This window comes from Rhinopithecus bieti, unplaced genomic scaffold (genome assembly GCF_001698545.2).
Source record: "Rhinopithecus bieti isolate Rb0 unplaced genomic scaffold, ASM169854v2 scaffold_19867, whole genome shotgun sequence".
In the NCBI taxonomy this organism is placed as follows: Eukaryota; Metazoa; Chordata; class Mammalia; order Primates; family Cercopithecidae; genus Rhinopithecus; species Rhinopithecus bieti.
In genome coordinates this window covers 46,478-63,826 of record NW_016809544.1, presented here as the reverse complement: position 1 = coordinate 63,826, position 17,349 = coordinate 46,478, and the positions used below count along the sequence as shown (strand labels likewise).

The 17,349-nt window shown below is 43.9% G+C and overlaps 1 protein-coding gene across 1 annotated transcript in view; it reads right to left on the bottom strand.

The window, feature by feature from the left end:
- Positions 1 to 3,928, bottom strand: part of FAM161A (FAM161 centrosomal protein A) — a 30,011-nt gene extending 26,083 nt beyond the window's left edge. Inside the window, 1 exon segment of the mRNA XM_017889712.1 lies at positions 3,650 to 3,928. Within this exon segment, the coding sequence (XP_017745201.1) occupies positions 3,650 to 3,832 (183 nt within the window). The 5' untranslated portion in view covers positions 3,833 to 3,928.
- Positions 3,929 to 17,349: the final 13,421 nt, after the last annotated feature.

The window sequence follows — 17,349 nt, the reverse complement described above, 5'->3', positions numbered from 1 at the left end:
AAAAAAAAAAATATATATATATATATATATATGTGTGTGTGTGTGTGTGTATATATGTGTGTATGTATGTATATAGACAGTGGAGCCAGGCATAGTGGCTCACGCCTATAATCCCAGCACTTTTGGGAGGCCACGGCAGGTGGATCACTTGAGCCCAGGAGTTCAAGACCAGCCTGGGGAACATGGCAAAACTCTGTCTCTACAAAAAAATATAAAAATTAGCTGGGCATGGTGGCATGCACCTTTAGTCCCAGCTACTCGGGAGGCTGAGGTGAGGAGATTGAGCCTGGGAGGTTGAGGCTGCAGCAACCTGTGACTGCACCAATGCATTCCAGCCCAGACAACAGAGTGAAACTCTGTTTCAAAAAATAATAATAAATAGCCGGACGCAGTGGCTCACGCCTGTAATCCCAGCTCTCAGGGAGGCAGAGGCGGGAGGATAGCTTGAGCCCAGGAGTTCGAGACCTGCCTGGGTAATACAGCGAGACCCTGTTCTCCACAAAAGGAAAAAAAAAAAAAAAGACAAAAAAAAAATAATAATAATAAATAAACAAAAGTGGAGTCAGAAGAAAAAAAATGGGTTATCTCCTATTTATTTTTAATCATTATAGGCTGTTCATTTCTTTCCCAACATTTCCCATCTTACAGTTATGTGTCTGTTCATTTTTTGTTTTTTGAGACGGAGTTTCACTCTTGTTGCCCAGGCTGGAGTGCAATGGCGCGATCTCGGCTCACCACAACTTCCACCTTGGGTTCAAGCGATTCTCCTGCCTCAGCCTCCCAAGTAGCTGAGACCACAGGCATGTGCCACCATGCCCGGCCAGTTCTGTATTTTTAGTAGAGACGGGGTTTCTCCATGTTGGTCAGGCTGGCCTCGAACTCCCAACCTCAGGTGATCCAGTCACCTCGGCCTCCCAACAAGTGCTGGGATTACAGGCGTGAGCCACCACGCCCAGCCCTGTTCGTTTTTAATTGTCTAATTTCCCTTACCAGACTGAAAATTCTGTGAGGATGTGAGCTATACACTGAATAGTTAATGACCAGCACTTAATAAATGTTCAATATTTGTTGAAAAGATAAGGTTGCCACATTAGGAGTGAGATTTTTTTATTTTTACTTATTTATTTTTTTGAGACAGAGTCTCACTCTGTTGCCCAGGCTGGAGTGCAGTTTTTGCAATCTCAGCTCAATGCAACCTCTGCCTCCCAGGTTCAGGCAGTTCTCCCTCAGCGCCCCCTAGTAGCTGGGATTACAGGCACGTGCCACCACGCCTGGCTACTTTTTGTATTTTTAGTAGAGACCGGGTTTTGCCATGTTGGCCAGGCTGGTTTCAAACTCCTGACGTCAAGTGATCTACCTGCCTTGGCCTCCCAAAGTGAGTGAGATTTTAATTGCGAATTACAGAACATTGCTTTACCTATGTCATCATCAGCCATATAACAGGATATGTGGACCAACATCTCTGACTAAGGCTAGATTCAAGGAACAGGCATCAGTGCCCAATATGGGCATTGCAAGGGGGGATGCATGTGCATGCCAGAGCCGGGAGGGTGTATAGGGATGGTGCAGGGGTTGGGGGGGGTACTGTGGGGTGCGATGAGTGGTCTGGCTTTGGCAAAACTAAAGAGCTGAAAGAGGCCTATTGTGATGGGTGGTTCTCAAACCAATCTTGTGGGTTAGGTATAATATTTGACTTTACTACATTTTATAGATGATAAGGTTAAGGCAAATTAACCTTTAGAAATCAAGATGGAGACCCAAGCCAACGAGTGAGGAAATCAGAGCCTCTTTCCTGCACTCTTCCTGCCTTTTTAATGCCTCTTCCCCAAGCCCTGTGCACCTGGCTATCAGACCCACTGTGGCAGCTTACCCAGCTTTACTTCTGGATCCCTCATGTGTGGTGGTCTCAGAACAGTATCAGATTCTTAAGACTTGGATTCCTTCTGTTTTTTGTAGGATCCTGTCCTTTCCATACTAGATTATTGTAGAAACTGATCCCTCCTAAGGTAATAACAGTTTCTAATACCAATTTGCAGTTTAACAGGGCACTTTGGAAGCATATCTGCAACTTAGAAGTGACTGACTCCTTTCCCACAGCAAACCAAAGTAGTTTAATCTTTGGGAAGGCACACAAATGCACTCCCACTGGCAACTCGTTTATATAGATCACTCTTTTATATAGATTGCTCTGTAGAGGAGACACACATTCTTTCATTTGGTTCTCATAGAGCTGAGATGGGAAAAAGAGATAATTATTATAGTTATTTTACAGATGAGGAAACTGAGATTTAAGGAAAGTATGTCCTAACACCACCTAGGGAGTGGCAGGGAATGGATCCTAATACATAACTCTTAAATCGTTTTTCTCCATCACGCTGCCTTGTTGCCTACTGAAAATTGTGTTGAGGGGTAGTTTATAATGAACAAAATCAGTCCTAGCACTCTGATCCTGGTTCACATTCAGGGTCTCAGTCTACCTTACTCTGGATAACTTCAAGTTGTTTACTGGTGAAAGATTGGTCACAAAAGGTGTTGCTAAAGATGCTCTCATTAACAATTTTATGGTAGATTAAAGAGATTAGAATTCCAAAATATCCAGGGATTTCAATTAGTCCTCAATCATAAGTTTTGTGTCTGAGAAGCTTTGGACACATGGCATTAAGAAACTTTTTCAATCTGCAGATTGCTAGTTTAAATTCAAGATTCCCTTTTTTTTTTTTTTTTTTTTTTTTTTTTTTTGGGGCTGGGTCTGAGATCTCAGCTCACTGCAACCCTCGCCTCCCAAGTTCAAGCGATTCTCCTGCCTCAGCCTTCCGAGTAACTGGGATTACAGGCGCGCATCACCATGCCCGGCTAAATTTTGTATTTTTAGTAAAGACGGGGTTTCACCATGTTGGTCAGGCTGGTCTCGAACTCCTGACCTCGTAATCCGCCCGCCTCGGCCTCCCAAACTGCTGGGATTACAGGCACGAGCCAACGCGCCTAGCCAAGATTCCCATCTTTTAAGTGAATAGAGCAGATGGCAGACCCTGCCCTCCACCTGCTAGACTGGTGTCCACAACAGATTTAACACTGAAAACTGATCAGTGAAAAGGCTGTCTCGCTGTACCCTAAAGAGCCGTTTAGGAAACACTGAAACCTCAGTGATTTGCTTATCTGTATCCGTGTCTGATTTAGCCAGTGAACACGTGATGGTTTTAAACACGCCTCTCTCCAGCACTATGTTGAGATCCACTTATAACCAAGATCTTAAGGTAATAACGAAACACACCTGACAGAACAGTTTTCCTCAAATTATAAAATAAATCTATCTATCTATATATCCATCCATCCATTCCCGAGATGCTAGGGAGTAAAGAGTAAAATTCTATACTTTGCACTCGCCAGAAACAGAGTAACATAAATGTTGTCTAGGAAATTTTCACAACAGACTCTCTGGTGAAAATTAAAACACTTTTCAACGCCTCGATTTAGAGTATTTTTCGTGAGCGTAGAGAAGGGGCTGGGCCAGGACCACCAAGTAGGGAGTATGTATGTGCACAGGGACCCGCGTTTACCAGCCTGCCCTCAGCTGGGCGGGGACCCGGACAGCCCTCAGCCTGCACTCAGCCCGTGCGAGGTCCCAACCCACGTCCCGCCCCAGTATTACCGACGCCTCAGCGGGCTGCGCCACTTTCTCCTCCTCTTCGTCCTCCAAGATCGCCTTTGCTGCCGCCAGGGCCTGTAAGGGGTCTTCGCGTTCGTACTGGGGGACCCGCGCTCTAGTGATGGGATTTACAGGGGTCTGGAGACTGGAAGCCACCAGCTTTGCCGCTCGGTGGGAGGCGGCCATCGCCCCGCCTCCGGGACCTGAGCGCCTGCGCTGGCCCGGGGCGGGAAAGCTGGTGCGGCCCCTGGCGACCCCGGGGCTCCTAGCTAGGGAGCCGGTTGCTATGGGCGCCGTAACTGGGGACACTACAGGAGCCGCCAGGGACCAAAAGTCACACAAACTCCTCTCAGGCTGCCAGAGACCCGAGTCGGGTGCTTACTGGATCGTGGCCGTCATTACCGAGTCTGTTTGCTGGTTCCGAAGGTTGGCAGGCTGAACAGGGCACTTTTCCTCTCCTTTGCGTTTAACCGCCTGAACGCAGACTTCTCACATTATACAATGAAACAACTGCTTTTGTGAAGAAAAGAGCGCTTTTTTATTAACTGCAATAATATGTTAGGAGACGGTTGATGGAGGAGACGGCGGCGGAGGAGGAAAGCAGAGCGTATTACTTACTGGGTGGCGGCCTCTGAAGAGTAGCAAGGTTGGCGTCGCGCTGCCTAACATGTCTCCCGCGGGAACCAGCGTGGGAAGGAGGGAGGTACATTATACTCTGATTGACTTGAGGGCTAGTAGGAATCCACCAATCAGAAGGAGGCTCCCAGTTGTCCCTCTCGCGTTTTTCTTGGCCTGACCAATAAAAGCCCAGAGTTGGGTGGTGCCTGACCCTCCCACTAATGAGTGAGGGTGCAGGTAGTGTAAACCTGGCCTTTGCTTTGGGTTCATCAGCTTGAGAGTGACAGGATTGAACGGCGCGAGTGCCCAAGAGTCATCACAGACACACCCATCTCCCTCATCCGTATCTTCTCTTTCCACTCGGGTTTTGGACGCATCAAATGGCGCCTTCCCTCTGCACCACGTGGTCGTAAGAGAAGCCAAACCTCAAAATAGCGGACGTGGTGCAGTCTCAGGCATCTGCTCCCTAAGCCCCTGCTTACTGAGGCTGAGGCTGCCGCTCCCTATCTACTCCCTCCCTCTCTACCCCTCTCTATCCTTTGCCCTCCTCCCGCTCCCCAGCCCTAGGACCGGCCCCCTCCGGTCAGTATTTTCCTCGTTATGCGTTGCACATCGTCGAGAATCCATCTCTAAGGTCTGAGCCCTTACCAAACCTTTGTTCTCCTGTATGGGTGTGAGCACCAGCAAAGTCTCCCACGTCCCCACTTCCTTCAGGCTGCTCTTTGTTTTGGCTGAACAGTTGCTTCCCATGCTGGAACAGATGCTGGCTGGGTTCTAAGCAGAAGCCAGAGCTAGAACCATGAGATATGGACCTCCAGGTATGGCCAAGTGTCCAGGGGAGCAATTTCCAGTCAGTCACGGCAGCCAGTTTTGTGGCTACAAAACTGCCTCAGCCTCCGGAGTGGCAGGGATTACAGGCGCCCTCCCGGAGGCGGAGATTGCAGTTAGCCAGGATCGCGCCTCTGCACTCCAGCCTGGGCAATAAAGCAAGACTCTGTCTCAACAACAACAAAAAAGTATTGATAAGGAATTAGAGCACATGAATTATAAATACTGAAATATACTATTCTCTTTACTGTAAATTCCTCATAGACAATTGCTTCTCTTAGAATGCTTTGGTTGGTTTATGCTGTACTCCTATATTTGTGGCCAACTTATGGTTGCGATTAACAACCTAGTTCCAACATGAATGTTGGTTAATATTTTTGTTTTTATTTATGATTAGGATAAGAGTGACATATCCGAGATATATGTCAGAATTTCACTTGTCAGTGTTATGAGCAACTTCTTTGCTGAAATAGATAATACTTTTCTAATACTGGAAGAATTTTTCTTAATTTTTTCTGCAAGTCACAATGTAAAGGCTACAGATAACACAAACTTTTAAGTTTACTGTGCATTATTAATATTTTCCACATCAGTTTCTTTAGTTTAAATGTCCAATTTTTAGCATTTGCTGATTTCCATGATGTCAATACTCCCATCATGGCCAATTTCAAGCCACCGATGTGACATCACTTAACGCGAATTTGAGAAAAGACGTCTAGTAGCACACTGTTAAATAGTATTTCCACCATACAGATACAGTAGATGCAAGGAACATAAGAGACAGTGAAGAGTTTTAAGAAATTATCTTTGTTTTTGACATAATTTATTGTAATTAACAAAACTTAATTTTTTTTTTTTTTAAGATGGAGTCGCCTTGTCGCCCAGGCTGGAGTGCAGTGGTGCGATCTTGGCTCACTGCAACCTCCACCTCCCAGGTTCAAGCGATTCTCCTGCCTCAGCCTCCCGAGTAGCTGGGACTGCAGGCGCCTACCACTACGCGTAGCACATGTTGTATTTTTAGTAGAGGGCGGGGTTTCACCATGTTGGCCAGGCTGGTCTCAAAATCCTGACCTCAGGTAATCCGCCTGCTTTGGCCTCCCAAAGCACTGGGATTATAGGCATGAGCCACCACACCCAGCCAAGTTAGACATTATAAAAGAAAATAACTAGAAAAGCTTTTAGTTGGGAAATTTAAAACTCTTCAAAAAACAATTTGTGCATTACAGAAAAAGTCGTGGCAGAAATTATATAGAGTCAAATAATAACAAAAATACAGTGTGTCAAAATGCCTTAAATGTAAAATGGTGCAGCCACTTTTATTTAAAAGTTTAGGCCTTCTTTCTCCCACAGTCCCTCATGTTCTTCCTTTCCATCTTGGGCCTGGCAGAATGGCTCCTGCAAAGAATGGTGGCAAGAAGATGAGCTGTTCTGCCATCAACAAGGTAGTGACTCAAGAATGCACTTGGGTCACTGGCTCACATCCATGGAGTGGGCTTTAAGAAGCATGCCCTGTGGGCATTCAAAGAGATTCAGAAATTTGCCATGAAGATGGGCACTCCAGATATGTGCACTGATACCAGGCTTAACACAGCTATCAGGGCCAAAGGAATAAGGAATGTCCCACACCATGTACATGTGCGATTGTTCAGAAAACATAACAAAGATGAAAATTCACCAAACAAGCTCTATACTCTGGTTACCTGTATACCTGTTACCACTTTCAAAAATCTAGATAGTCAGTGTGGATGAGAACTAACTACCAATCAACATATATGTCAAATAAAGCTATAAACCCGCTAAAAGTAATTGTGATGGTTCCTCTGAAAGTTGAACATACAATTACTATATGACTCACTCCTAGGTATATAGCAAAGATAATTGAAGACATGTTCACACAAAAACTTGTGCAGTGTGGAAGAAAAGGAAGTAACTAAGGTGAAGGCTTTCTAAAGTGGAGTCAGGAGATTGCTAGGGGATTGCATTCACACCTGGTAAAACGTCAAACCACAGAATAGACTTGTAGAAACAACTGAAGTCAGTAAGTATCTGCCAGCCTTCAAAATCTCTCAGTGGTGAGTATCCTAATTAACCAACCAATCAGAATGGGTTTGCGATTTAAGATTTCTGCCCAGCCAATGAACTGCCTCTGAAAACCTCTGGGAATCCCCTATTTTAAAAAACCCTCTCCTGTGCTTGCCTTATGAGACACTATTCAGGGCTGCTCTGATTCAGTATATGTGAATTGCAGTTCTTTGTTTCCCAAATAAATTAAATGATATTTCCTATTTCCTTTGACCTCTGTGTCTCATTTTTTTTTTTTTTTTTTTTTTTTTTTTGTCACCCATGCTGGGATGCAGTGGCATGATCTCAGGCCACAGAAATGTCTGCCTCCTGGGCTCAAAAGATCCTCCCATCTCAGCCTCCAGAGTAACTGGGACTGTAGGCACGGGCCACTACACCCAGCTTATTATTATTATTATTATTATTATTATTATTATTATTATTATTTTGTAGGGTTTCACTTATGTTGCCAGGCTGGTCTTGGGCTCAAGTGATCCGCCCTCCTCAGCCTCCCAAAGTGCTGGGATTACAGGCATGAACCAACATGCCCAGCCTTGATCTTTGTTGTAGTTTACACAAATGTTCATCGCAGCATTAATAGGAGCCACTCCTTCAACTGTTGAATGGATAAACAAAATGTGGTGTATGCATACAATGAAATGTTACTGAGCCACTGCCCCAACAAGTGGACTTTCCCTCTGGTCCAGGAGGTCCAGTGCACTTTGGGTTAGGCAGGAATCTCAGAGCGCAGAAGCAAAATGACTTTCCAAGAAACAAGTGCAAGACAAGATCATTGGTTCAGCAACAAACATGCTATTGAAGGAGCTGAAATTTGCAGGATGCCTAGAAAAAAAAGGCAGACACAAGCAAAGTAAATTTGGAGGCTAATAAAGACTTAGATAACAATATGAATAATGGAAATCCTTGGGTTTGAAGAAGATGTTGTGATTGAGTTTATATTCAACCAGGTGGAAGTGGAGACCTGAACCAAAATGGAAGTTATTCCTTGCATCTCAAGTGTAACATCATCATTGTATTAGGTCTCAGAAGAATGGACATCCCAACGTCACACTGCACTCCCTTATGTGTGTTTGGAAAATCCAGACTCCAAAATGATACAAAGCAATCTGACTGGGTTTTTGAATGAAATAATTACTAGAGAATTATGGGAGAACTGTAGTCCCTGCTGTTAAGTGCACAAGAAGACATCACTGGAATCTGTTCTGCTTTCCTAGAACTGGAGGAGGAGGAAGAGGAGGAGGAGGAGGAGGACAGATAGAACAAGAAAAAAATTGGTGTCTATGAAAAGCAATATAAAGAGAAAATAAGGATAAGGAAGAAAAAAGAAAGCAGAGAAAAGGGGGAGAGGTCTTAAAGTCCAAGAAAATGTAAATTCAGATCCCCTTCTCCTAAAAGAGGATCCTACCCTGTCAGGAGCAAGAGATTGCACAGTCATTTTCAATCTCCCCATCACAGAACCAAGAGGCAGAGACCTTCCCCAGCTCCAGAAAAGCAGAAAACTCCAGCACTACAAGAACCTTTCAAGAAAGTGAAAGAACCTAGTACAAAAGGCCACTTCTACTAGTGACATGTGAAAGTTCCCAAACATGCACTTGTACCAGAGCAAGTAACGAACCTTCTCCAGAAACAAATAAACAAATCTGAAAAGTTAAAGAAGATCCACCCAAGATCTCTGTCATTTTCCAAATCAATATCACAGATGCGTCTGGCTTTCCTTATCATACTTTCTTTAGATGGCACCATTGATCCCATCAAGATGATATTCACCTACAAGAACAAAAGGGCCAATAAAGTGGCCATCCCCTTGAAGGATTCCACCAAGCCATAGAGGGAGCAGATCTCCAGTGAGATGAAAAAGGCACTCATCAGCATCCTGTCTAGGAGTAGCTCGTTGTCCTCTTGTTCCCAGGAACCACCAGAGAAGCCTCCCAAGACGACATCCAGCGCCCCCTGAAAAACTAGTAAGTTCTTTCCTTCAGCAAATCCTTGAAGGTGAGTGTGCACTGGCTGTCGCCTCCAGCAAGTCCACTGCCAAAAATGCATCATTCCCCAATACCCCAGCCAAACTATATAAGAAAAAGTTGTGGTTTTGCTGCTCCACGAAGAACTTAGTAAAGTGACAAAATGTGAAGGTACTTAGAAAAAAAGAGTCCTCTTCATCAGCACCCAAAGTCTAGAAAAGTTGAGTTATCCGAATCAGAAGATAAAGGTAGCAAAATGGCTGCCACAGATTCTGTGCAGCAGAGATACCAATATAGATGACAAAATTAGCAGTCTTCATCTGACTTTGCTCCTCTCCTCAGATGATGGTGAGCGATTCAAGAAGTTCCGTGTGAAAAATAGGCAGGCAGGCAGCTCCCCAGAGTGCCTCTTCATCACCATGAAAGCACCAGAAGACGTCCTCTTATGCTAGACGGAAAAGAAGTCCCTCCCCAGCACCCACCAGAAGGCACATTTTCCTTCTTTCACTCCTCCTCCTCAGCTGCAGCACAGGTCTCTTGATACCACCACCAGGAAGGGCTGCTTTTCCTTCCATCAACACTCACCTTCCTCAACAAGATACTCTCCTCCAAAACTGAGGAGATATTCTCCACCTCAGCTTCCAAAACAAAGGGCATCACTTTCTCCACCCACAAAGCACAGGATCTTTCATTCTTCAGTTCCCAAACAAAGGATTTCCCAAGTCACCAAGAGATGTCCTCTTTCATCATCATCAAAGCACAGGAAAGGGTCTACCTGGAAGGCACAACCAAATGAAGCTCCCTGGACTTCCTCAAGTCCTATCCCATCTGTTTCACAATCTCTTGAGCCAGAAGCTGAAGAAGAAAAAACAAAACACAAACAACCCAGAACCTCCATCCTCTGTTCAGTCTTAGTCATCCTCTACTCTACAAACTGGTCATGAATGGGACTGCTCAAACATCAAGCCCACCACAGGCAAGGAATTCCTATGAAGAAGGAGTCAGAAAGAAAAGGAATGGGACAAGCAACATAAAAAGGATAAGAAATACATGAAGCACAAAAAACATGAGAAGGAAAAGCCTGTGGGGGCAGCTAGCCCTAATGGCCTAATGGCTGTAACTCCTGCAGCCATTGCTATTCCCACAACAATTCTTGTGCTGTTCAGCACAAGAACCAGCAGCAGAGCACAAGCCAAAGGAGAACGAAAATGAAGCTGAACATAACTTTGATGACATAGAAAAGCATCTGCGTGAAAAGGTCCTGAGATCAAACAGGGAAGGCTCAAATGCTCCCACAGTCTTAGATGGAAATGTTTGTTATTGTGTAAGTTTTATTTGGTTTGTATGAAATTCATTTCAAAATTGCAAAACTGTTTGAGCTTTAGACTATAACATTTGTTGTAATAATTGCTATTTTGGCCGTCACGGTGGCTCACGCCTGTAATCCCAGCACTTTGGGGGGCCGAGACAGGTGGTTCACCTGAGGTCAGGAGTTCAAGACCAGCCTGGCCAACATAGTGAAACCCGGTCTCTACTAAAAATACAAACAAATTAGCCAGGCGTGGTGGCAGGCGCCTATAACTCCAGCTACTCTGGAGGCTGAGGCAGGAGAATCACTTGAACCCGAAAGGCGGAGGTTGCAGGGAGCTGAGAACCTGCCATTGCACTCTAGCCTGGGTGACAAGAGTGGAACTCCGTCTCAAAAAAAAAAAAAAGAAAAAGAAAAGAAAATTGCTATATTGAAGTTCACCACGTTTAAAATAAATAAATAAATAAATAAATAAATAAATAAATAAATAAAGCAGGGGTTTACATTGGAAAAAAAAAAAAAGGCTTTACCTATTGATACATACTCCAAGGTGGATGAACCTTAAAATATAATGCAAAGTAAAAGGTGCCAGACACAAAAGGCCGCATATTATATGATTCCATTTATATGAAACATTCAGGATAGGAAAATTCATAAAGATAGAAAGTATTTAGTGGTTGCCAGGGGCTGGAGAGAAAGGAAATGAGGTGTGATTGTTAAAGGGAAGGGAGTGTCTGTGTGGGAGGATGAAAATGTTCTGGAATTAGATAGTGGTGATGGTAGTTGTACAACTCTGAACATACTAAAAACCACTAAATTGCATACAAAAACAACAAACAAACAAAAGCTTAAAAAGTGTTTTGTTGGCTGGGTGTGGCAGCCCACACCTGTAATCCCAGAACTTTGGGAGGCTAAGGCAGGCAGATCATTCGAGGTCAGGAGTTTGAGACCAGCCTGGCCAACATGGTGAAACCATTTTAGTCTCTACCAAAAATACAAAAAAATATTAGCCGGGCACGCTGGCGTGCAACTGTAATCTCAGTTACTGGGGAGGCTGAAGCGGGAGAATTGCTTGAACCCAGGAGGCAGAGGTTGCAGTGAGCTGAAATTGTTCCACTGCACTCCAGCCTGGGTGAAAGAGTGAGACTCCATCTGAAGAAAAAAGAAGAAGTGTTTTGTCTTTTGACAGTTTAACTAGGACGTGTCTAAATATGGATCTCTTTAAGTATGTTGAGCTTCTTGGATGAGCAGATTCATATTTTTCATCAAATTCAGGGAGTTTAAAATACTCATGGCCCGGCGTGGTGGCTCACGCCTGTAATCCCAGCACTTTGGGAGGCCGAGGCAGGTGGATCACCTGAGGTCAGGAGTTCAAGACCAGCCTGGCCAACATGAAGAAACCCTGTCTCTACTAAAAATACAAAAATTAGCTGGGTGTAGTGGCAAGCGCTTATAATCCCAGCTACTCAGGAGGCTGAGGCAGGATAATTGCTTGAACCCAGGAGGTGGAGGTTGCGGTGAGCCGAGATTGTGCCATTGCACTCCAGCCTGGGCAACAAGAGCCAAACTCTGTCAAAAAAACCCAACCAACCAAAAAACCTAATTCTGCCACTTTTTCTCTCATTTCTTCTGGGACTCCCATTATGAGTATGTTGGAACACTTGATGGGGAGTCCCACAGATCTCTGAGGCTTTGATCATTTTTCTTCATTCTTTTTTCTTCCTGTTCCTTCAGACCTGGTCATCTCTGTTGACCTACCTCCAAGTGTGCTGATTCTCTTCTGCAAGTTCAAATCTGCTGAGTGCCTTCAGTGGATTTTTCGTGTCAGTTATTGTACTTTTCAACTTCAGAAGTTTTGTTTTTTAAATTATAATTTCTATCTCTTTATTGATATTCTCTTTTTGCAAGACATCATTCTCATAAATAGTTTGGTTAGGTCTTTAACCCTGGTTTCCTTTAGTTCTTCGAACATATTTATAGTAGCAGATTTAAAATCTCTATTATATGCACAGCATCTGGGCTTCCTCAGGGACAGTTTATATTGACTGTTCTTTCCCTCCACATATGAGCCATACTTTCTTGTTTCTTTGCGTGGCTCACAATTTTTGCTAAAAACTAGACATCTTGAACATGCCAGCCCCAAATGTTCCCAGTTAAATGCAGCCACATAAGTGATCTCAGAATAACTGCCCATCTGGGTCTTGGTGCCCCACAAAATCATATGAAATAATGTTGTCTAAAGCCACTAAGTTTGAGGGAGGAGTTAGTTATACATGAATTGATCACTGATTCACCATTCTACTATATAGATATTGAGTTGTTTACAGTTTTTCGCTATTACAAAAAAAAGTTTTTAAGCTACCCCTTGCATACTGATGGGACAACTATATGTTGTCATCCATGCTCTGGGAGATCCTTATGGGATCAGGTTGAGGCCAGATTCCAGGGGAAACCTTAAGATTGGTTCACTTTTTCCCCTATCTTGTGCTGCTTCTCTCCCTTCTAAAACTCCCTTTTAGATTTATCTTGATGCCACTTCCTTAACACATTACACAAAGGAGAAAAAGTTACATGGAAAATTTGAGAAAGTAATAGCTACTTTGAAAATAGAGATCTTGGTTACACTGGGATTATGGGTGCATTGGCTCATGCATGTAATCCCAACACTTTGGGAGGACAAAGCAGGAAGGAGCATAGCTTGAGCCCATGGGTTCTAGACCAGCCTGGGCAACATAGTGAGACACCAGCTCAAAAAAAAAAAAAAAAAAAAAAAAAAAACAGTGGTCATGGGCCAAACCCCATACAATTCACTGGTCTTACTGTGTTCCCCACTACTCTGATACAGCTTTTTTTTTTTTCGTTTGTTTTTTTGAGATGGAGTCTCGCTCTGTTGCCAGGCTGGAGTGCAGTGGTATGATCTCGGCTCACTGCAACCTCCGCCTCCCAGGTTCAAGCAATTCTCCTACCTCAGCCTCCTGAGCAACTGGGACTAGAGGCACACGCCACCACGCCCGGCTAATTTTTTGTATTTTTAGTAAAGATGGGGTTTCACCATCTTGGCCAGGGTGGTCTCTATCTCTTGACCTTGTGATCCACCTGCCTCAGCCTCCCAAAGTGCTGGGATTACAGGCGTGAGATACAGCTGGTTTTAAAGAACAGTGGAATGGCTTTTTAAAGACTCAATTACAGTGCCAGCTAGGTGGCAACACTTTGTAGGGCTGGGACGTTCTCCAGAGGCTGTATACTCTGAATTAGTACCCAATATACAGTTGTTCTCCCATAGCCAGAATTCATGGGTCTAGGAATCAAGAGGTGGAAATGGAAGTGGTACCATTTACTACTACACCCAGTGACCCACTAACACAATTTTTGCTTCCTGTTCTTGTGACTTTGTGCTCTGCTGGTCTAGAGGTCTTAGTTCTAGACGGAGGGATGCTTCCACCAGGAGACATAACAAAGATTCCACTGAAATGGAAAGTTAAGTTGGCCACTTGGCCTTGTTTGGCTCCTTATGCACCTTTGAATCAACATGTGGAGGGAGTTACAGTGCTGGCTGGGGTGATTGATACTGACTACCAAGGGGAAACTGAATTACTTCTCCACAATAGAGGAAAGGGAGAGCATGTCTGGAATACAGGAGATCCCTTAGGCTGTCTCTTAGTATTACCATGCTCTGTGATTACGGCCAATGGAAAATAATAACCGCCCAATTAAGGTATAACTACTAATGGCCCAGACCCTTCAGAATGATTTGGATCGCCCCACTGAGGAAAGGACCACTAACAGTCGAGGTGCTTGCTGAAGACAATGGGAAAACAATAGAAGGTAGTTATCAATAACAGCTACAACCAAAATCCCATTACAGAAATGAGTGCTATAATTGTCATGAGTAGTTCCTCATTTGTCATGAGTATGGATATATATACATATACTTTCCTCTCATTATTTCCTTATCCCATAATAACGTAAGGTGTATTTTTTGTATTACAGTATTTTGGTTATGGGGTATCAAGAAGAGTAAGACTTCACTCGGTGACTTTAACTCTTCTTCTGAGGAAGGGGTGTGTTTTTGGTCCTACACAGGATAGTTGTATCATGTCAGCTGGATTTATGACCACATTATTACCTTATTTGAAGGTTTAAGTATGGTTTAAGAAGATGTACATGATGGCCAAGTTGACAGTGGGTGGATTTATGATGCCTAATGTGTTAACCTGGCCAAGGGATGGTATTTGGTTAAAACATTTCTGGGAGTGTCTGTGAAGATGTTTCTGAAGATTAACATTTGAATTGGTGAACTGAATAATGCAGATAGCCCTCCCCAATGTTGGTGAGCATCATCCAATCTGTTGAGAGGCTAAGAAAAAGGTGGCTGACCGTGGGCTCAGGCTGGGCATGGTGGCTCAGGCCTGTAATCCCAGTATTTTGGGAGGCTGAGGCAGGTGGATCAACTGCATTCAGGAGTTCAAGACCAGCCTGGGCAACATGGCGACATCCCGTCTCTACTAAAAAAACAAAACAAAAAAACAAAAATGAGCTGGATGTGGTGGCGCACGCCTATAATCTCAGCTACTCGGGAGGCCGAGGCATGAGAATCACTTGAACCCAGGAGGCGGGAGTTGCAGTGAGCCAAGATTGTGCCATCACAATTCAGCCTGGGCAACAGAGCAAAACTGTCTCAAAAAAAAAAAAAAAAAAAGAAAGAAAGAAAGAAAGAAGAGAAAAGAAAAAGAAAAAGGTGAAGGAAAGCTGAACTTGTTCTCTTGCTGAGTTGGGACACAAATCTACCTTCTGAGCTCCTAGCTCTTAGGCCTTCAGATCTGGACCAGAAATCTACACCATCATCTTTCTGGCTTTCAGGTCTTTGAACTACACCACCAACTTTCCTAGGTCTCCAGTTGGCAGATGGCAGATTGTGAGATTTCTTGGCCTCCATAATTATGTGATCTAATACTGCATAATAAATCTTTCTAGAGACATATTTTTCTTTATCCTATTGGTTGTTTCTCTGGAGAACCCTAAGGCACATGTGCTGCAACATACACTGTATCCCCTATGAAATATTCTTGCTAAAAGTTTAATCTGAATCTAAGCCTCTTTAGAGCTAATTTTTTATTTTACAGGAAACAGAGAAACAAGAAAGAGGGAATCCAGATGAGATACACAATAGCTAGTTAGGACTCATCAAGAAACTAATGCCATTAGACAAAAAAGTGGGTGAATGTAGATTTGAAACTCGTAAGACATAACTAAATACTATGTGTAAACCCCAAATGAATCTTGGTTTAAAACACAAGGTGGGCTGGGTGCAGTGGCTCACGCCTATAATCCCAGCACTTTGGAAGGCTAAGGCAGGCGGATCACGAGGTCAGGAGTTCGAGACCAGCCTGACCAACATGGTGAAACCCCGTTTCTACTAAAAATACAAAAATTAGCCAGGCATGGTGGCACGCGCCTGTAATCCCAGCTACTCAGGAGCCTGAGGCTGGAGAATCACTTGAACCCGGGTGGTGAAGGTTGCAATGAGCCGAGATTGTGCCACTGCAGCCTGGGTGACAGAGCGAGAAGTCTTAAAAACAAAACAAAACAAAAACAAAAACAAACAAAAAAAACCCCAAGGTAGAAAAGACACTCTAAGGTAGGTGCGGTGGCTCATGCCTGTAATCACAGCACTTTGGGAGGCTGAAGCAGGTGGATCCGAGACCCGCTTCAGGAGTCCGAGACCAGCCTGGCCAACATGGTGATACCCCGTCTCTACCAAAAAATACAAAAACTAACCAAGTGTGGTGGCAGGCACCTATAATCTCAGCTACTCAGCAGGCTGAGGCAGGAGAATCACTTAAACCCAGGAGGCAGAGGTTGCAGTGAGCCGAGATCACGCCATTGCACTCCAGCCTGGGCAACAAGAGCTAAACTCCATCTCAAAAAAAAAAAAAGAAAAAAAAAGAAAAAAAAGCAAGCTTGTCCAACCCGCGGCCCACAAAACGCATGCAGCCCAGGACGGCTTTGAATGCGACCCAACACAAATTCATAAATTTTCTTAAAACATTACATATATATATATATTTATTTATTTTAGCTCATCAGCTATTCTTAGTGTTAAGTGTATTTTATGGTTTGGCCCAAGAGAATTCTTCATCTTCCAGTGCGGCCCAGGGAAGCCAAAAGATTGGATACCCTTGCTCTGGAGACTGTCAGAAAAATCTGAACACGGATTGGGTGTTGGACAACACACAATTGTTTTCTTACAATTGTTTCCCTTTTTTTTTCCCCCTTGAGATGGATGTATTAATACAGTACTTCATAACCATTTAACATGGGTAACACTTTTATTAGGTTCCCTTTGTGCTAGTTTTTGCGTGTTGCCTCAATTTTGCATACTGCAATGACTTCTATTTGTTACATAACTATATAACAAGTCAATTAATAACTAAATCTAAGTGGAGGGTAATACAATGTTCATTCTACTCTTCAAACCTCCCGAGTAGCTGGGATTACAGGTGCCTGCCACCACGCCCAGCTATTTTTTTTTTTTTTGGACCTTTAGTAGAGACGGGGTTTCACCATGTTGGCCACACTGGTCTCAAACTCCTGACCTCGTGATCCACCCACCTCGGCCTCCCAAAGTGCTGGGATTCCAGGCGTGAGTGACCGCACCCACTGGAAGAATCCTCTTTTAAGAATGCTGCTATATAAACTATTTGTATTATTTAGGCATAACCTAATAACAAAAAGCTTTGTGCTGTTAGGCTGGGCATTGTGGCTCACGCCTGTAATCCTAGCACTTGGGGAAGCCAAGGTAAACATAGCTTGAGCCTAGAAATTCAACACCAGCCTGGGTAATACAGCGAGACCTCGTCTCTACAAAAAAAATGCAAAAACTAGCCAAGCATGGTAGTGTGTGC